The sequence below is a fragment of the Aspergillus pseudonomiae genome, assembly GCF_009193645.1.
Source record: "Aspergillus pseudonomiae strain CBS 119388 unplaced genomic scaffold BDV37scaffold_2, whole genome shotgun sequence".
Classification (NCBI taxonomy): domain Eukaryota; kingdom Fungi; phylum Ascomycota; class Eurotiomycetes; order Eurotiales; family Aspergillaceae; genus Aspergillus; species Aspergillus pseudonomiae.
In genome coordinates, this window is record NW_022475994.1 from 881102 (window position 1) to 901199 (window position 20098).

At 48.5% G+C, this 20098-nt stretch overlaps 7 protein-coding genes across 7 annotated transcripts; 1 reads left to right on the plus strand and 6 right to left on the minus strand.

The window, feature by feature from the left end:
• The first annotated feature begins 474 nt into the window (after nt 1-474).
• On the plus strand, nt 475-3961 carry BDV37DRAFT_236727 (putative chromatin remodeling complex subunit (Rsc9)). Its single transcript, XM_032080641.1, has 3 exons — nt 475-1098; nt 1168-1497; nt 1559-3961. The coding sequence occupies exons 1-3, from the start codon at nt 1065-1067 to the stop codon at nt 3415-3417; spliced, it is 2223 nt and encodes a 740-aa protein (XP_031947040.1). The 5' UTR covers nt 475-1064; the 3' UTR covers nt 3418-3961.
• Nucleotides 3831-6771, minus strand: BDV37DRAFT_82372 (Zn(II)2Cys6 transcription factor). The gene is made up of 5 exons (XM_032091286.1): nt 6716-6771; nt 6564-6657; nt 6056-6499; nt 5520-5996; nt 3831-5452 (listed from the first exon to the last, which is right to left on the minus strand). The coding sequence occupies exons 3-5, from the start codon at nt 6482-6484 to the stop codon at nt 4244-4246; spliced, it is 2115 nt and encodes a 704-aa protein (XP_031947041.1). The 5' UTR covers nt 6485-6499; nt 6564-6657; nt 6716-6771; the 3' UTR covers nt 3831-4243.
• A 378-nt stretch (nt 6772-7149) lies between these two features.
• Nucleotides 7150-9609, minus strand: BDV37DRAFT_82379 (stromal membrane-associated protein). Its single transcript, XM_032091287.1, has 5 exons — nt 9239-9609; nt 8975-9143; nt 8871-8915; nt 8699-8801; nt 7150-8643 (listed from the first exon to the last, which is right to left on the minus strand). The coding sequence occupies exons 1-5, from the start codon at nt 9345-9347 to the stop codon at nt 7318-7320; spliced, it is 1752 nt and encodes a 583-aa protein (XP_031947042.1). The 5' UTR covers nt 9348-9609; the 3' UTR covers nt 7150-7317.
• Nucleotides 9610-9962: 353 nt separating this feature from the next.
• BDV37DRAFT_236733 (peptide-methionine (R)-S-oxide reductase) lies at nt 9963-10814 on the minus strand. The gene is made up of 2 exons (XM_032080642.1): nt 10493-10814; nt 9963-10433 (listed from the first exon to the last, which is right to left on the minus strand). The coding sequence occupies exons 1-2, from the start codon at nt 10761-10763 to the stop codon at nt 10066-10068; spliced, it is 639 nt and encodes a 212-aa protein (XP_031947043.1). The 5' UTR covers nt 10764-10814; the 3' UTR covers nt 9963-10065.
• A 163-nt stretch (nt 10815-10977) lies between these two features.
• BDV37DRAFT_236735 (Smr domain protein) lies at nt 10978-13109 on the minus strand. Its single transcript, XM_032080643.1, has 2 exons — nt 12846-13109; nt 10978-12751 (listed from the first exon to the last, which is right to left on the minus strand). Exons 1-2 carry the CDS (start codon nt 12873-12875, stop codon nt 11102-11104), a joined length of 1680 nt encoding a protein of 559 aa, XP_031947044.1. The 5' UTR covers nt 12876-13109; the 3' UTR covers nt 10978-11101.
• A 2515-nt stretch (nt 13110-15624) lies between these two features.
• On the minus strand, nt 15625-16329 carry BDV37DRAFT_278060 (uncharacterized protein; the record flags this gene model as incomplete). Its single annotated transcript, XM_032085935.1, has 3 exons — nt 15625-15810; nt 15887-16155; nt 16209-16329. The coding sequence occupies 3 exons, from the start codon at nt 16327-16329 to the stop codon at nt 15625-15627; spliced, it is 576 nt and encodes a 191-aa protein (XP_031947045.1).
• A 1039-nt stretch (nt 16330-17368) lies between these two features.
• Nucleotides 17369-17731, minus strand: BDV37DRAFT_278061 (uncharacterized protein; the record flags this gene model as incomplete). Its single annotated transcript, XM_032085936.1, has 1 exon — nt 17369-17731. The coding sequence occupies one exon, from the start codon at nt 17729-17731 to the stop codon at nt 17369-17371; it is 363 nt and encodes a 120-aa protein (XP_031947046.1).
• Nucleotides 17732-20098: the final 2367 nt, after the last annotated feature.

Below are 20098 nucleotides of genomic sequence, written 5' to 3' on the forward strand. Positions count from 1 at the left end.
AGATCACCTGAACTGTAGTAGTAGTTGACAAATGACTTAAGGAGAACCAATCATTCGAGACGGTCCCAGCATATGATGGACCTCCTACTACTAGTAGTACCGATTACTATTAATCTTAGCAACATGGAAGCTTTAATAGAAGAAAGTGTTATCATAAAGAAAGAGTAAAGTAAATGGTACCGCATCGTAAAATAGCGCTCCACTTAAACCACCTGGCAGTACTCCGTACTATAGTAGTATGACATCTGGGGCGTGCATCTTCCATCAAGCGATTAGATTGTAGATCCGGGGAACGTTAGTATTTGCCTTCAAAACAAGGCTGGAATTAAATGACTCAGCAGGACAAACATTACAAACATTACAAACATACTCAATAACGGAAATACAGATAATCCGGAAACGCGCCTGAGGCCTGCCTGGTGTCCTGGTTGCTGGCTGTTGCGCGGACTTTTGTCTGAAATGGTAGGACGGATCGCAGGATCAGCGATCAGCTTGCATTCACGAAGCCCACCAAGGGCCACAACTCAAGCATTGACGCTCATATTTTAATTATTCCTGTCGCCAATTGTTTCCATTAGCCGCGCAGGGTCGTCGCACCGCTTTCCTCAATACTCTGTGACGCGGACTTCTGTTTTCGTGCCGCAGTCGCATCCTCTTTCCTTCAACAGCCAGTGCTTTCCCGATAGCTTTGAAACGCGCCCAAAATCCACGACTTCACGCAAAGTGTAGACCTGTTCGAGCTCGACAGTCGACCCTGTCTCTACAGAAGAACATTACCCTACCCCTCGTTCGCTACCGGATCCCCGGCTTGAAAAGGAAAAAAACGAGAAGCCACGATCACCCCTCTACGTTCGATTTGCGCGTTCTACTCCGTATATCCAAAAAACACGGGAGAGATCGATATTCTGGAGTCAACACAAAGTTGCCCAACAACTACTGCTCCCAAGTCGTGTGAGTTTGGCTTTGGGTTTTCAAAGGGAGCTCAGTAAAGAAGAAAGCTCCAGTATTGGAACTTATTCAGATAACCCTTCACTCAGCTGCGACTAGCTTGGGTTAAGTTGAAAATGAGTACTGCTACACCACGCACGTCCCTGCGTGGTAAGTGATGCCTTTCTCCTTCAATGAGACTACCTTTTCAATGGTTGAGCTTATATTGACTGTCAGTAGAGGGCTTGCGGCAAGCCCCAAAGGCCAACCAGCCATTCATCCCAGATACTGCGCCAGTTAGACGCTCACATGTGCACGCACACCCCCAATCACCACAACCAGTATCAATGTCTCAGACACACGCCAACTCCGTCGCCTCAAATAGCCCTCATCCCACAGTCGAAAGTTGGGAAGGGAGGGAGCAGAAGGTTCCGATGTCCACACGTGAGGTAGCCACGCCTGGAAATCGGCCAGGTCTGTTCATTGGCCTCAACGACAGAGGAAAGACAGCGAAGCAGCCTGACTTTTACGACCCATACTTTCCCCTCAGATACTTGGAGGTACCGAAGTGTACGTGGGCTCGCGCTGTACCGTTTCAAACCTTGTAGGCATAACTGACACGTTTTCTCAGCGGATCATATTTACAAACGGGCCCATTACGGCCTACAATCAGGAATATCGGATGAGGTTGATTTCGCGCTGTACCACCTTGTGCAAATATCCAACCAGAGATGGGATAAATTCAAGTTTGAGGGCTTCCCACTACTTGCAGAGACCCTGATGGAGAAAGCCATAGATGTATCCATCCTTTGCACTGGCGTGAAATGGGAACTTCAGTATGATTTTCGGCAACCCACCGACCGTGTCAATGTGTTGAACTCACTCCACGGCACCCGAGATATTTTGGAGAAGATTAAACAAATACCTGTAACCTTGCCAGATGACACCCTTGAGACCTATGAGTTCAATCACCGTCTTCGAAATGTCAAAGAGGCCACATTGGTTCTCCGGAATATGGTTCTGCTCAAGGAGAACGCTTTCTATGTATCGCGTTACGCCAAAGGACTACTGAGGGACTTCTTAGTCATTCTGATTAACCTCCCTAACCAGCCACGTCTAAATGAAATTAAGAATGACGCATTGGATATTGCAGAGGAAGTTACGAAGTTCATGAGGACTGACCCTGAAGACCCCCTTTGGATCTCCTTGCTTGGCTGTCTCGAATCACCAGACCGTGCCCACGTTATTCGCGCCCTTTGGGCTCTTACCCATTTTTCAACGGAACTAGACGACCAGGAGGCAAATCGGGCAATGGAGCGTGTACCAAAAGATACTCTGCAACAGTTGTACTTCCACACGCTGCTTGACCAGGATAGAGATATCCTAAGCGGCGCACTGGACTTCTGGTATCAGTATACGCTTTCTCGGGAGAACATTGAAAATTTGATTGATATTTTCAACCTTCCTATTGTTTTTGCGCCGCGCATGATCGCATTGTTAACGCACGATGCGCGACCCAGCAAGAAGGAAACAGTTTTGCAAGAGGAGAAAGTGGCACCACCCCCTTCGGAAATTCCCCGTGTCCCCCCAGAGCTCTTGAAAGACCTAATGGAGCTGTCTGAACCCGAGCGCAGCTCTCGATGGCTGCGTTGTTGCTTCGTCGAAGACGCTGATTGTGAGATCACTCAGATCGCCCTATGGCAAGCGTATCAAAGCCGTTTCGCAGACCCTCGGGTTCCTGGCGGGGGTGTTCTACCGGCGGCTGAGTTCATCAAGAATGTCAGCACAACTTTCACAAACGCACAAGCGCAGGTCATTAACGGACCTGGTGCAACTACCAGGTTCATTATCAAGGGTATCAGACCTCTGGAGACTGCCTACACTTTCCAAGGCTTCCCTTACCTGTACTGCAAATGGACAGATAACTCGAAGCCTTCCAAAACATGCCAACGCGCCTTTAAAACGCCAACCGATCTTCGCAACCATGTTTTCTCGGACCATATGAACCTTGCCACGAGTGGTGAGGAGCCGGGTCACTACAATCTGGACAAAGCCGAGTCACCGATACACACCTGCCTTTGGGACAACTGTACTAAATTCCGCTCGTCTGGCCCTAGTGCTAACACTGCCATGGTGGCAGGCCACGTTTCTTCACATTTACCCGAAGAGCGACCCGCAGATGCTGAAGCGCCATCTTCAAAACGTCCTGTACTCCAGGAACGTATTGTTCGTAAATGGTTCTACCTGGACACACCCGTCAATGAGAGGGGAGAGCCCGTCGGAGTGGCGTACAAGGCTGCATTAGTCCTGCGCAATCTTGCAAGGAATCTACCGGACCGAGTCGCACAGCAACACGACGGTCTATCATGGAAGAAGGCCGTATTCCTAAGCCATCGCCCAAGGATCGTCGAGATTTGGGACCGTAACCGGTCACTACGCAAGGAACTCACCGAGTTAATTATGATCCTAGAACGAGAGGAATATTACTAAATCCAACAGAAAAAAAGAAAAGAAAGAAACAAAAAAATTAACAAGGAAATTTATTGCCCAGTCAGAGCTTCTCTCAAAGTACTACCTATCTATTTGCTAAATGAGCTCTCTCGGCACTCTTTGGATCCCACTCGCTATCTGTCGTATCATTCCTCCGGTTCACCCCCCTTTCCTTTGCATTATCTTTCTGCTATCTGTTGTACAAATACCCTGCATTTCCTCTGATATCTCTATTTCAATACTATTATTAACTCGGTTAACGAGTCTTTTCTTGTTTTCCCATCCCTAGCCATGTGCACGTGCACTTTTTGCTACTTTCACGGCCACGAACGTATGTATCGGCTTGTGCGAAAGCGCGGTGGAGTTGAGTTCTATTCTTGTCTAAGAGATCAGAGACGAATCTGTTAATGTCGGGAGGGCTAATGTAACTTGACTCTACATGGCGTCTGGGTTATGAGGTAGAAATGGTGAATGGCTGCTAATCCTTTTTTTTTTTTTCCGCTTATTGTGACACACTATCTTCTATCCATAAATGGTTTCTTTTGCCCTCGGTAATGCTGCATTTGCTCTTCTTTCCATGGTGAATTTGTGTACTATATGGAGTGGGTACGTAGCTGAGTGAGGAAATCTGAATTCCCCGTCTGCTAGATGGTGGGTTTGTTCGGTTGTGTTGACTTCTCTGGATGCTTGTATAAGCCATGGTTTAACCCAACGGGTGTTTCTAGACTTTTATAATTGAATACAAGGATTCGAGTATATCTGTCGTCGCGTAGTGTCATTGGGTAACCGGCTTCACAGCTCAGGTCAGGCACCGAATGGTTGTTGGCTAATGGGCTAGCAGGGTATAGTCCATAGTACCATAAACGTCCTCAATGAAATTCTCATAGTTCAGCCAAGACATCTCATCGGTAGCCACCGGACACCCAAAATCAACCGCATCCCAGACACTAGGCCAAGGACCAAGCTCAACAGTCTCCGGAAGGGTCACAAGAGGGGCAGCCTCAGTATAAGCGCCCGTACCTGGGATAATATCCCCCGCCAGGGCCGCGGAGGGCTGCATACTGGTCTGAGAGCAAACGGGTACTTGTAAGGGAGCAGCAGTCCCAGGAAAATGCGTCGAGTATGGGATGGCATCTGATGCCGCCAATAGTTCATTTCTTTTTGCTTCTGCTTGCGCCATGATTTTTTCCATCGGTTTCCAGATCATCCCTCTGCGCGAATCGGCGATTAGGTCGCCCATGTTCTCGTATGCTTCTCGGACCGGGCCCCAGAAGCTTTCCATTAGTGAGTGATCCTCGCAGACGCACAGTTCGGCGATGGCTACTGCGAGTGAATGCCAAGGGACGAACATGAATTCGCACCATCGCCATGGCTGGCCTCGTGGGTCGTTGCGGACGGCTTTCGACTTCTTCAGGATGTCGACGGCTATTTGGAGAAGACGGTCCCCGCGGACACGGGGAGGGACGAAGTTCGCGTTTCGTTGTAGCGGTCGGAGAACTATTAGTTGTAGGGAGGCGCTTATGATCTCGGCTACTTGTCTGACGTACCAGTGGAATGGGATTTGGTCTGGTTGGGAGTTCTGGAGTAGCTTTGAAGCTGTCTCTTGGAATTCGATTACGAGCTGTTGGCGCTTGTTGACGCAACTCACGGTTTTGTCGATGAAGTCTGAGAAATTGAGCAGCCGAACGGTCGATTGAGCTTTCAGGGTCACCATGGCGAAGGTCATGTCTGTGAAGCCCCCGGCTTCTGGTACTGGGCCATCCATGCCGAAACTGATATCGCAATCGTTGACGTTTGAGGGTGGGTTTAATTCCACCCATTTCGCTTGCATCATGGGCTCTGATGCGCGCTCTAAGGAGCACTGTATATCGAGAAGGCCAATGTAGGTCCACAAACGTCGGCGTAGTTCATGTTCGAACGGTCGTACAGGAAACGGTAGCTCGGGGAGGTGAAGCAAAAGTGCTTGTGCAATACGGAGGGCCATGCTCAGCATAGTCCAGACCCGTCGACTCGAGTCTTGCGACCGCGAGGCTAGCTGGATTCATAATATTGTTAGAGAATGTTCTCTAAGGATGGTAATAGTAGGGAACAAGAGCACTTACCAGAAACAGAACAAAAGCCTGCAGGATAGCCAAGTCATTGCTAGTCATGAAGTCCGCTTTTGCTAAAGCTGCCTCTGACTCCTGTTGGTACCGTGCCACGAGCCAGCCTTTGTTGCAACCAAGTAAGTTTTTACTCTCATCTTCCGTAATGCTGCATGCTGCTGCAAAGTAGACTGCAGAAGCAAGTGCAGCAGGAGCCGTATGTCCCGGCCCATAGTCGAGGTAGGGTTTACCATCGAGTAGAAATGCTTTCAGCGAGGGGGCATGTAGGATTTTGAACGCCGGGTCAACTTTCTTTAAAAAGACCTGAGCTAGGTTTTTCTCGGCCTGTATGGTGAGATTTGGCTCTGTAGTGGCCATTGACGAACCAAGTCCCATTGGTGTCGCAAGAAGCTCCCTAAATTTCATGGCATCACTGTTAGAAGTACGGCCCTCATTGAGTGAGCCATAACTCTGAGTACTGCGTATATCGTGTATCTGTTATTGTGTCATTAGAGTTATGTTTTCTAAACAAAGTTATAATAGAGCCATTATACCTCTTTTAAAATGTTTGCCCAAAGCGAATTCTCTGTTCCAGACTCGTAATTATCCGCTTGCTTGTTGGCAGGCGCTGGATCTGACCTGCCCGAGCTATTGGAATCGACCTGTACGGCGATTGTGCCGTCATCATGCTCAGTCAATTCTCGAAGTAGCTCTTCAAGTCTATCCACACGCTCTTTCAAGCCTGTGTCGTGTCCAGAAGCATTCTTCCCTGTTACCCTGCCAGAGCGGCCTCGCGGCAGTCGCGCCCGTTCAACAGGGACACACGTAGCGCCGAAGCGCTGACAGTTCGTGCAAGGGTTAAGCTTGTCGCACTTTACCTTCCGTTGGCGACACAATTCGCAGCTCAGCCGAACCCTGGGCGTAGACGTTATAGGCTGGGGCAATTCCTTCCCGGTTGATATCGGCCTGCGATAATCCGCCATCACGGGATCACAACGCTATTCGGTATGCGAATAAGCCAGGTTTCTATGATTGGGTAGAATCAGTGGGAGTGAGGCATACGAATGTAGTACATTAGATAGCACAAGGGCCCGTTTAGTCTTATTAATTCAGACGAGTATAGATACCGTCAACAGTTGGCCGTGGTCAATATTAACTTGTTGAGACATTGTTAGATTAAGGTAGAGAGATGTGGTGCATTCGCCAGTACTCACTAGGAGTAATTATTGCATGTCTATAGGAAGATTTCGCCACCTAGCATTGGATCAATAACTGGCATTGCGCTATATAAGCCCGCCGAGATTCTAAAGTGGGGATCTTTAGTTAGCCAGGAGGAATGATTAATGAAATTAAGTTAACTAACTATCAAATACATAAATCACATCGTAACTTCGCTTTCGGTCCGACCCCACGCCGCTTTTCCCAACCAACAAACCCGCTAGGGAAAACAAAGCTATTACACCCAAGAAATGTCAGATAATAGTGCCATTCATAATAACCAGCGTCATATTGAACGTTATGAAAAGGCCCTAAGGACAATTATGAACAATTTCTACAAAACAGTTTGTCCATCAAAACCGCCATTTTTACAGCCCTAACTCCATATCCCAAGTCATTATCAGATGAATGCAGGTTTCAGTGTCGCATAGGTAAAATAAAGTAGAACAGGGAATCTAGACGTTCAAAGGCAAAAATGGAAGACGTGAAGGGCGTAAGATGAATGAAATAAGAAATAAGAAATAAATTGCGATTTGGCGCTGAGGTCTAACATAACACCAAGTATGTGCAACTTTGGTCAACATAGGAGGGGAAACAACTACTCCCATACATTAGAAAATAGATCATCAGCCCCGCTAAACCCGCCTGCCGGTTTAGATGGAACGCTCATATTTGTAGGGGCTGCCGTCGTGGATGAGATAGGTGCTGCACTGGTCCAGCCTCCGAAGTCTTCGTCTGCAGCCACTGTCGGTGCTTGCTTCGAACCTCCGGGTGGGGAGGTCGGAGCGCCCCAACCGGCCCCGATGTCATTGGCAGTCAGGGTATCGGGGACCTTCATCATCGATGAACCGGAGGGCTGAGCAGCTGGCGCAGGATCCGGAGTGCTCCATGCGTTACCTCCACCCCAAGGATCTATGCTTGCCGGAAGTGCGCTTGCGATAGATGCTGTTGTGCCGGACATGCTATGTTTTGGCGCTGCAGACATCGGAGCGGGCGCAGGGGGATTAAGGTTAAAAGCGGCCTTCAGTTCTTGCTGCGGTGAGGTTGCTGTCGGTGCTGGAGGGGAAGATACCTTGGACGAAGCAACGGGAGCAGGGGATGTTAGTCCGAAGAGATCATTGGATAATGATGCGGATGGTGGTGGTGGGTTCGGCTTAGATGGTGGAGGAGACGCGAAACCGGTGAATCCCGAGTCGAACCCATTGGAAGAAATCGACGTAGTACGGGACTGAGGCTTGGCTGCAGGAATAGTGGGAGAGGTAAGGCTGTCGAACAAACTACCCCCACCACTGCCGGCAGAGGCCGTAGGGGAGGAGACCTTCGGAGCTGCAGGAGTGGACTTCTTGGTGGCGAAGCTTGTTAGATTGGCAAATGGAGATGGCTTTTCCGCTGGCTTTTGAAGCGGTGGAGAAGTAGTCGATGGGAAGCTAAGTCCGCTAAAGGCATCCGTGAGACCACCCAGGTTAGAAGATGACGATGCTGAGGGCGGCGCAGGAGACGCCAGGTCTCCAAAATCTCCAAACGAAGAAGTGCGCCCATGTTGCGCTGGGGCTGGCTGAGGCTTTGAGTAAAGAGACAGGATAGACTGCTTCAAATCGGGCCTAGAAATGCCAGTGGAGGCACCCGGGGTAGACACCGTGCTGGACGGGTGACTGTTGGTGGCCGGCTGGGCGCTGCCAAAGAAGTCAAGGCCGAGCAGAGAGTCCCCAGGGCGTGTTGGCTTAGGAGCAGACTGAGGCTGCTTCGGCGCGGCTCGTGGTGTAGGGTCCGTGGTGCTAGGACGGGCTGGGGGAGCGATATCATCGTCAGCGAAGAGGTCGATAGATGCTTGCTGGCGATGCGCCGCCGGTGGTTGGCTAGACGTTGCTACTCGTTGTGATGCGGAACGCTCAATCTTTGCCTTTTCCTGAACAACAGCAAGGGGCTACAGAATATATTGTCAGTCCTAGTCCACCATAAGCAGATGCCAAGAATCTTACCACATCGTCATCACCATCATCTAGCGTGGAAGGGTCGGGCATCGGGCCGTCCATGATCCACCGCTTGGATTCATACTTGGTCCGAATGAAGTTCTCAATTTTCCTAGAGCCAACCCTCGTCAGCAACAAGTTTCTAGCCTGCCATCCGTATTGTCTCGGCGAATCCACTCACGCTTCCGACGGGACGTGGCCGGGCGCCAGTTTCGCCTCCCAATATCTGCCCAAGTCATTAGCCCGCTTGCTTTTGCGAAATACAATGCCGAATCGAAGACACACTTGTTCGCTCTCGCATTACCCCATCTCACCACGCTCTGAAGTTGTTCGTCGGTCCAGGAGTCAAGATCCACGGATTTCACCCGGCTGATATGTGTGCCCATGCCTCTATGAATACCCGAGCAACGGATACAAATGAATATTCCCAGGTTCCAGGACGCCCATCGTGGATCTAATGAGACAATTGTCAGCTAAGCAATCCATTGTCACCGACCACATGTAGATGTAAAGTATATCCAAGTGTACGGCGAATTCCGGGGTACTAACGCTTGTTGCGCTTGCAATCGGCACATATTTTGTTGTGTTCGAGTTTCAGCAGACTCTTGATAGTCTGCTGGTTCTGAGCAGCCTGGCCCGGTGTCGCACGTCGAGACATCACAGTAGGAAATGCAGTCACTCAAGAAGCCGAGAAGGTTTAAGGGGAGGCGAATGGAGAGAAGATGGTTGAAACACGGGGACAATCTCCCGTCAGGTGGCGGATGCGGTACTTGGCAGCCTCAGGCTCCAATCAATAAATGTTGGATGCCCGATTGGGTGGGGTACACGTGCCGGGTGTGCAGTTCATTGAATGCATTGAATTCACAATGGTCTATTGAAAGAATATCTTAGGCATAGTTTTCCAGTTTGCGATAACTTTCTAAAGCTGTTGCCTTAGATACCTCATTCAATGATGCTATTTCCCGTCGCATATGATCACATGCATATATTACTACTAGTACATGAATTGACCCTTATATCATGAACTATATACTCCGTACCGGGGCATTGTCCTGGCCGCCCCACCTTGAACACAAAGCTTCCTATCAAAAGATCTCGACCAAGAGAGAAGAATGCTCCTAGTAGACAGACTTTAAGGGGATATGTGAATTGAGTCTGATGATTACCTTTAAAATGACTGCGCGTTTATTGATAATATTATGTACCTACAATATCAACCAGTACCTACTCTCTAGAAGCTTCGACCACAACACCCCTCTAATTTCACATCCACCAACGCAATAACTATGTCTCCCAGAGCGAACAGCTCAATAAATATACACCTACCCACGCCTACCATCAAGATACACCAAGAAACCAACCAACCCCGCCCCCAGCTACGCCTTCGCCTTTACATCATCCCCCTCCTGAAACCTTAGACTAACACTATTAACACAATGCCTTTCATCCGTCGGGGTCGGAAACCCCTCCCCCTTAAAAACATGCCCCAGATGACCTCCACAGTTACTGCAGACGATCTCCGTCCGCTGCATCCCAAAGGTACTATCCGTATGCCTCGTCACAGCACCAGGGATAGAATCAAAGTATGCGGGCCAGCCGCAGCCGGACTTGAATTTGTGTGTCGCCTTGTATAGCGGGGCATTGCACCCCGCACAGCTGTACACGCCCTCGGAGGGGTAGTGGGAATCATACTCGCCAGTGCCGGGACGCTCGGTGCCCTTTTGACGGAGGACGCGGAATTGTTCTGCGATTTCGAGGGATATTGTTAGTTGGGTTCTAGTTGCCTCGGTTTCTGGGACGAACCTGGGCTTAGGACGGCGCGCCATTCTTCAGCGCTGCGCTGGTCGGGGTAGGACATGTTATTGTTGTCGGTTTCGGTTTTAGCGGTTGAGGTGAAGAAAGAGCTTAGGAATGAGAGGATCCCTGGGGCAGCTTTGAGTGTAGTGGACTTTGAGATTGGGAGGGATGATCTGTTCGGATGTTGAGAAGCGGCTTTCGTGATGAGGGGCGTGGACCGGTATCTGACGGAGGAGGTGAAAGTGCGGAGGGCTGTGGAGAAGCGTTGGATGCGCATTAGGTTTGTAATTATGAAATAGAGAGTAAAAGTTGCGCAAGATTAGTATTGAAAGTGTAGAGAAGTTTAACCTCTTTAGAACTAGAGAAGTCGATGTATTTGTCCGATTTGCCTTAGCATTTTACGTCATAAATCCCGATTGCGGAGAAAATTAAGTGAATTGTTCAAGGCTCATCTTATGGCAGAATTCATCTAAGATAGTTCTTCTGATAAACTGTACAAGGTACAATAGAGTCCACCGTAAAAAAAAAATTGACAATATCAAATGTCTACTCCAAATGCATAGCTAGATGATCAATTATTGTAACAGGGGTATCTCGACAAATGTAGCTCAAGGTTCAACGACGTCGCACCACCCCAACAACAGTCAAAACTCCTTCGCCTACTTCCACTTTCCAGCCTTCACGAGCCAGCATCTTACCCACTGCAGGACCCAGGCGTGATGTCCCATCATGACTATGTCGCCCGAGCCCAGTGACAATGCGATATCCGGACCGGGCTATTTCACCACCGCGCGTGTATTTGGCGTCTCCGAAAGACTCCCACCAATCTGAGACCCGTTCACTGGCAATGCGAACCGCATCTTGCACCGAGACCCCGTGAAGATCTAGCATATTGTGCGTTGACTGCGAATCTACGAGGGCATCTGCAGCTGCGGCTGCGTCCCGCTTTGCCCGCTCTAGATGGTCTCGTCCGACTGCCGAGTAATAAGCAGCGGCACCGCCCATCAGGCGATCAGACTTTCCGCGACGATATGCCGCCGAGGCTTTGGCGAGTGCTTCCGAACCGGCAGCAAAATGAGCCCCTGCGGAACTGCTTACACGATCATAATCCCGAATGACCCGCGGCTCATTCCGTCGCCTAGGCGTCTCCACCTCGAGATCGACTGGTGGTGGTGAAGTAGTAAATTTAATCAATTCAGACACTGATGGAGTTACTGGTCCGGCCAGCATTGCAGTCGCCAATTCACTAGCGGCTGAGACGGAACTTCTCGTTATTTTAAGTAGACCTGCGAACGTCGTGGGCGGAATGGAAGGAAGCTCCTGGATCAGCTCGGCAACTTGTGCCTCTGTAACTGTATCTTGACTAATGGCCCGCTCGTCTTTCGGTGCATGTGTCTCTGCCAGGGACCGAATAGTCGCCGGTAAAGAAGCCCCATTAGCATGGTAGGTGGATGTGACTATCTCCTTCTTCAGGACAGGGGAAGTCCTGGAGTGAATAAACTCGATATCCTTTTGCGCAGCATCCCACTTATTAACAGTACAGGGTTCATCCTGCAAGAAGCAGCCTGCCTCAGAGTCCAAGGGGGACGAGCGCTCATAGTTTCGACCGCTCTTAGTTTTGCCTTTGCGTTTGCGGTTCTTCCTTCTTCCAGTTTCCCCATTCGAGCCATCTTGAAACCCATCAATGCCTTTAGGGATAGCAACCTTATCCCCGTCGTCAATTGAGGGTTGTTCGGAGAAGAAGGTAAGGTTAAGCAGGACGTCCATTGAGCGATCGACATCCCCATTAGACTTCCGCAGCGCATGCTGGATGTTGAATTTATCAACAGACGGAAACATTTCCGACAAGTAGCCAATTTTATCCTCCTCAGTTGCACCCGATAGACAAAGCGATCCATCTGCACTAATCGTATAGGACACACGTTGGGATATACTCTTACCGTTGTGTGAGCCTTTATCGCCTACGCTGAAGGAGGAAAACTCCGATGCTAAGCTGGTGATGTCTGTTTCACGCGATCGCACTGTGCCGTTTTGCGACACGCTGTTTTCCGACGGGATCCCTTCGGAATCAACACCATTTGTACCCAGACCACTTGTACCGGACGGATCAAATGGAAGATCTTCCTGTTCCCATGCAGACAACTTGAGGGTGTCGAGGGTTTCGCGAAGCTGCTGGAGCTGCGCCGAGTCAGAGAGATCATAGTCACAGGCGATAGCTGTAAATAAGGCTGGGTCAAGAGGCGGACAATAATCCTTTTCCAATTCCTAAAGAAGCAGAGACAAGTCAAGCAATCAGCTACCAGAGTCCCGACTTGAGTCATATCTCCACGGTGAACGCGAAGGGTGTACAAGAACTGACTCTTAGCTTGCTATCGGCTTGGTCAACCATCTTCAAAGTCACTAACAATATGTCGGAGATGTATTAGGGGTCTTCTAAGCATGCCTCTGAGGCTCAGGGAATTCCGGTACTTGGGCAAGGAATCGGGGTCCTGCGAATACACACACAGTTGTTGAAGTGGAAATCGGGGGGAAATTGTGTTTGCGATCGAAATCGAGGATGTGGGGGAGAGTGGGAAATAACGCGCCAATCATCGATGACATAATGATCTGGCAAGCAGTAACATATTGGGAGGAAATGTTGGCCAAGACCGTGGACTGGACAACCTGATCGGAGTCATACAGTAACCAGGAGTTTGGTTATAGATTCTCCGAGAGAAAATGGGCCAACAGCAGTCCAATGTTTACTTTCCTCGATCTAACCAACAAATTTGATCATCACACCCCTACGATAATCCTGAAACACAACGCTATCTCTTTTTCTCCCTATCTTCCACACTCAAATAATGTAAAGCTTTCTTGAAAGTCGTATCGGATGTCTTGCCTATTAGTTTCTTTAATCAGATCGCATTTATTGTCGAGGTCTCCGGCCCTGTATGTGCAGCTGTGTCCAGACCCTCTGGCGACATAGGAAGGCCGCTCACTTTCAGTTCATCCAATAGTATCTTTACGTTCGTGAGTCTCTATTGAGTTCAAACACAGAATCAGTGGAAATTACAATGTTCAAACACCTCGTTCAGATTGAACCTCGATTTAACAGTCAACTACAGGTAGGTCCATAGATACTCTCCCAGAGCCATGATTGCCATGGCCTGGCCGTACGGCATGGCAGTAAGAGGGATATCCTTGTAAAACTGAAGATCGTGGCCCATAGGCGTGCCAAAACTAGTGTTCTGGAGCTCTCCCTTTTCATCTACATCTTTCAGCACAGAGAAGATAGCTTTCTCTCCCATATCCCGGTACTGCGACCCGATGTACCGTCTTCGTACAGCCTTCAGAATACCATAGGCAAATCCAGCAGTCGCTGATGCCTCGAGGTACGAGTCCGGGTGATCAATAAGCGTATGCCAAGCACCCGATACAGATTGGGACCGCTGCAGTGCTTCGCACTGCGCCTCAAGTGTATCACAGAGATGGTACCGGATAGGATCACTCGGCTCTAGTTCCAGCAATTCGAGGATCTCTGGGATAACGATGGTACACCAGCTATTGCCGCGTGCCCACCTTGCGTCCGCAAAATTATGTCCCCCATTCTGATGTCCACCATTCTCGAATCGCCAGCCGTGGAAGAAGAGACCCGTTTTTGTGTCAAAGAGATACTTTACGTGGATAAGACATTGTCGCTTCGCCTCGGCAATATATTCAGGTCGATGAAGGAGTTTTCCGATTTTAGCAAGCGGCATCACAGTCATCATAAGAGTGTCGTCCCAGAGCTCCTGGTCATTCTCCACGACGTAGGTGATATGCTGCATACCACCATACTTGGTGCGTGGCAACTCGTGCATCGCCCATTCGCCCCATGCATCGAGCCAGGGGAGGTAGGTAAGATTACCTGTCTTCTCATAAACATAGGCCAGAGTCAGGAAGACAGACATCGTGTTAATATTTTTGGTAGTGCCGCCTTCAGCAAAACGCTCGGCAAACCAGTCCTCGATAATCTTAAGGTACTTGGCCTGGCCCGTTATCTCGTAGAACTTCCATACACCGTACAGCCCGATGCCATGGGTCCATTCCCAGCCGTTCCAGCATTTCGCCTGAATGGTGCGGCCATCTTTCAGGTGCAGGAGAAATTGACCCGTGTCATCGCGAATGTTGATGAGATTGTCAATGAGGAGGTCAATGACATGGTGGATTTCGGAGGCGGGGGGTCTCGATGCCATGGTAAAAGCAGGACGTGTCGCACGCAGCTCGATTCATGCCACGGTGTAAGGCTCACAATACGTACTTAAGCATTAATGGACCGGCATTCCCCCGTTTCTCTCCCCGCTACACCCATTTCCAACTCCACAATTCTGGCCTGCACGTAGCTGGGTGTTCGGGTCATTACAGCCCGAACTAAATTCCGCACAGCATTGATATATCGGAAAACTTCATGCTAAACAAGAATGGATTGCCGGCTGAATTACCTCGGTGGGCCCAGCTTCGGGTGATTTGCTGTCATGGGGGTAAATGAGGGGAGGGTCTCCACCCCAGCCTGGGGAAATGCCGATAGCCCTAAACAACTGGATCTCGTCTGGCTGACTGGTCAGAATAGTATGCATTCTGGCACAGCAATGATTCAGCGTCAGCCACTGATTATGCTTCTCTAGATGAACAGTGCCTTTGTGATATTAGTGACGTGTGCCTTCAAAGGAAAAACTCCCTCGATAACAAGATAGGGTTGACTCAGAGCAACAGGGAGCTCTTTTGTCCTCGAAGATTGATGCGAATTAGTAGCAACGAACGCACACTACCTCAAAAAGGATAGTAGAACTTTGTCTTGCTAGAAAAGATTTCCGGGAATGACAGTTGATTCACTTCACGAGCCCATACTCAGCTTGACTATACCTCTAAAAGCGGATTAAACTTTATTTTCCGGATAGTATATAGTTAGCCGCTAGAGCTTGTTTCTGGGACTGGAGGAAATGGGGCCGATCATACTTTTCTGCATCAATAATCCAGGCCATTTTTAGAATCTTCTAGTCTGTCCCATAAGTAGGTTCTGCTTTCCTACAAAAGTCTAGCTAGATCGCAGAAGCCCTGACACCCACCAGAATATGCCACACTGCGGAACATTGCCTGCCTCACTCCTTATCAGATTATTATGCTGGCACCGCACCATCAACACTCATTGCCCGAGTAGACATCATCCGCAAGTTATCAATATCCCATTGCCACAAATCATTTGGGGATCTCCCGGCGGGAAGCGTTGCCCCTGGTGGATAAAAGTCATCACGGCGGAAAGTGAGGGTCTGGGGGGCGGGTGGTGTTGGTATAGGAAAAATATCCTAGGATATAAAACACTGGTTAGCGGCTTCCTGACCAGCCAAGCCACAGGGAGAACTTCTGTTGCTGAATACTTACAATGTGACTGGGGGTGGGGGATCTGCGGCGAAACAGCTCCAGATAGCCGGCCACCCTACCATTAGTACGCCTATTCCACTTTACAAGAATGACCACGTTCACAGTAGGTACAGCCTGAAACCACAAATCTTTGTCTTGGAGTAAGCTTGGCCATGATTGCGAATAGCCCACCTCGACCAGAACTGTGGGAAGGTTCATAGGCCCGTAGACGAATACCACGTCCGGCTCTTTATAAACTGATTGCCATGGTATCGGGAAGTTATCAAAACCTATATACCATTAATAAGTGTAGATCAGTTATAGAGAACATCAATTTTCTTACGGCATGTCGCGAGGAGCAAGACTTCACTTAGCTCCGGCTTCGTAAAAAAACTGGTCGCCACGGCGCCGGCTAGCTCGTTTGAACCCCAGGCCACAATGATATCGTGTAAATGGGAGGACATCGTGATAGATAAAGTCTGATTTATTGGATTGTATGAGATGCGGACAGCTTTTCTTTCCACTTGGTTATCTTCTGACAGGCTCCTTGCAACAAGACAACCGATCTCCGGGGGTATTCCCCTCCTTTCAATGAAAGAAGGTCCGTTGGTATTAATTATCTCCCCTTTAAGGGCGTAAAAAAGACTCTGAGCGGTTGGGGGTGGGGGTTTTTTTGTGTTTGTGCTCCTGAGGACTCGGTCGGATGAAGCAGGGGGTGTTGGGTGTTGGACGCGACACTGTCGACGGAGGAAGATTCAGATGGTTGACCTTTGTCACCAGCCATGATGATGATGATGCTGGTTGTGGTGGTGGTGTTGAAGTTGGGGAGTAAAGAAGACAAACAGATGAAGTGAATGATCATATGTAGTAACACCAAGAGTGGTTGAGGAAAGATTTTGCTGATATTTAGGGGAAACTAAGGTGAAGTAAACAAGAGTGAAAGGCAGAATAGAATATAACTGAGAATTATTTGTGCCGCTGAAGGATACACTCTGGGAAATTTTGCAAAGTCAGCATGACGGTTGATTTATCAGGTTGAGCTTCCATGGTTACAATCAACATGTCCAAGGTATAATAATGGCTTAAATTACCGGAACGCCAGTAAGGGGTGAGCTTCTCAGAGCCAGCTCTGTAGCTACCCGCTTAACATAGTCTAATATCTATATCTTCTCTCTATCCACCGTAGTATATGTCCCAAAGATAGTATTGATATTTCTTTAGCTGAAAGATCTCTCACATATTTGAAAATCAGTTAGGTATGAAGGAATCATTCAACGAGGGTGCTAAAGAAGAAATGGTACCTATGATCCTACTAAAGCATCCTAGGGGGTGCAAATATCCATTCATAATAGCCAAATTCCAATCAATAACTAGACAGAGAGGCCTTCCTGGATCTCACCATTGTCTTCCATAAGCAGACCCTTGACGCAAGACACGACAACAACACAAAAAGTCCTCCGCCAGGCAGGTCAAATAGAGCCGTACGCATAGATCATCATCCACCTATCTCGATCCCTTCCGAAGACGATTGTTGCCCTCGACATCTGGAATCCCAGAAGTAGATTTGCCCTTGGCATCAGGCACATCACCGGAGCTTGAATCGTCATTTCCTCCGATGCCAGGGAAGTCGTCGAAGATTGGTGGCCACTCGGTGGGCCATGGGAATGGAAATTCCCCAGAATCATCGTCGTCGCCTGGTGGTGTGGTAGGCGACGGCCGGGGTGTGGGCGTCGGCGTCGGCGTCACGGTAGTAATCGATAACTCTTGCCAGTTCTTCCACATACGTCTTTCGTTCTGTGGCATATGAGGGACTGCGAGGACTGCGGTGCTCAGACCGAGAAAGAGAGCGATGATTTGGATTCTCATCTTTAGGAAGTTAGGACTATGGACACAGTATCAAATGTCTGGTTCGACACTGAGGGTTCCTAGGATACAGGTTCAAGAGATAGAGAAGATGGTATAACCCCTGAGGAGAGACTTGAATACCACGGTATGAAGATTGTGAAGAATATCAGACGGGAGCAATCGCTCTGTTTATATGTATGGAGAAAGGCCCAATCCACGATCCTGCGTCACAGTGGGAAACAGGCATACGTAACCTCAATATTACCAAGTAAAAACATTCTGGGATACTACGCAAATGATAAACTCCTTTCTGTGAAATGGATGGTATGTTTGCTGCCTATTTTCTGGGTCGTTTCTGGTTTCGCCTCACACAGCAATCCAGAGACCAAAGTCTGGACAAGCGTCGACTCCGGTAAACATGACGATCGAGCAAATAGAATCCAAAGGATATCTTCGTAGGGTAAATTTGTCGAAGATCAAATAAACAAGATTGAGTGGGATGCTTGATTATTGTGGAGCGAAACATGCTTATCCTCTCACAGCCGTAAGCCACTTGTGCTGATATACGTGTGCCACAAATTGGGGTTGGTGATACTCATTGCGTTTGTCCAGGTCCGCGATCACAGATTGGCTCGAGTTTTTCAGCTGAAAATAGAATTCCGAAGAACGTATATCGTTACACATTCCAACACTGACGAAGACAACCTTTCACCATGAAATCTAACGGCGCTACTTTCGCTCCGATGCGTAGCCATTCACCATCCCTTGAACAATAGAGAGTTAAACCGAAGCAACTTTGAGGTGCGTTTTACTTTTACCTTGGCGATTTTATCGAGCATTTCAGAAGACGTACGTTATGAGAGGAAATGGTGTAGTTTTGTTTGATAGCACATACTTCCAACAACCCCAGCATCTAAAGTGAAAGGATTCTCCGACTGGCGTACTCCTGTGTAACCAGATTGCGAATCGCCGGGAAAATGGTCTCCATCATGGGGATCGATATTTGTCCGAAATTTGAAGTGATGTTGTGTGAAACGAATAGCATGAGGGAACATATCAAAAGTCATACAATGCTTGTTCTGGCATCCTTGCCTTGGGAGGTTGAGACAATATCCATGGATGGCGAACTTTGATATCGGTCAGCGAATGATGGTGATCTGTGTCAGCCTTTTCTTCAATTGTTGTGAGTGAGTCAGCTTCTTCGCTTTCCTGTCTTGTCCCGTCTTTTCTCTGGCCGATGGTGAATTCCGTCAAGGCAACCAGGTACTTCGCCTGGGAACTATCGGATTTCCATAATTCTAGAGTCTAGGGATTTACCTTCAGTTTAGTCATTTGCTGTAAATTTCTTTGCGTGGTATCTCTACTATATTAGCGCTTCTGGCTCCCAAGCCACCTAAAAAGATGATGGATGCATTCATCGGCCAAGTTGTCTATAGAATTCCAGTACCAGTAGACTTCATATAAAGCCGTCATCCTCAGTGCCAGCTGATAGCTATAAACACAGCTCGCCGATGCCCAAAAGGTCACAGCCATCGTGTGCATAGCCGCGTGGCTCAAAGGAAAACCGAAAGACAAAATCAGGAAATTTGTGAGTGTGCAGCAGAGAGCTAGAGCTCTTGAGTCAGCATATTGCGCGTCCTTGAACAGTGTGCAATAATCATTTACGTATACTGAAGTCGCCGTGTATGAATATAGTCGTAAGCACGGTGAAGAATATATCTATACCAAGAAGCTTGGTGACTTGATGAGCATGTAGTGCTATTATTAGACCATAGCTAATAAGCAAGTCATTAAAATCGCAACCAGATACACCGCAAGAAGCACCAAATGCAGCAGAACCTGGTAAGAATGATGCCGAGAGGATCTGCAAACCTCGCTTTTCTTCAACTAAGAATAGCATCAAGTTTTTCCCGTCCGGATTGCATCTGGAAGAGCGTGTAGAGATAAAAGTTGCGGTGACTTGGATGGCGTGCTCTAAGTCGATATGCATCTCAACCAAGGACAGCCCTAAGGTTAAAAGTCGATAGCCAGACGCTAAGTTGGGATATCACATCTGACATATCGTATTGGCATTAGCTGCAGATGATGTGTGTCTTATGCGTTCGGTACCCACCCAAAGTCAATGAGCCTAGCTATCAAGACTTAGAATGAACCGTTCATGACATGTTGGAAAGTGGACTTGCCGTTGTAGGAAATAGAAACATTTAATGCGCCAAGTGTACATCGCCGAACATCCCATTCGGCGGTGAATGTACAGGGCTGGGTTATACAGAGTTTTTATTTATTTATTTTTTTGACTAGGCAACGGTCGAACAGTAGTAGCCAATGTCATTGTGATCTTTGAATTATCAGCGTTGTTTTGTTCGAAATTTCTGGCTGCAGTGATTA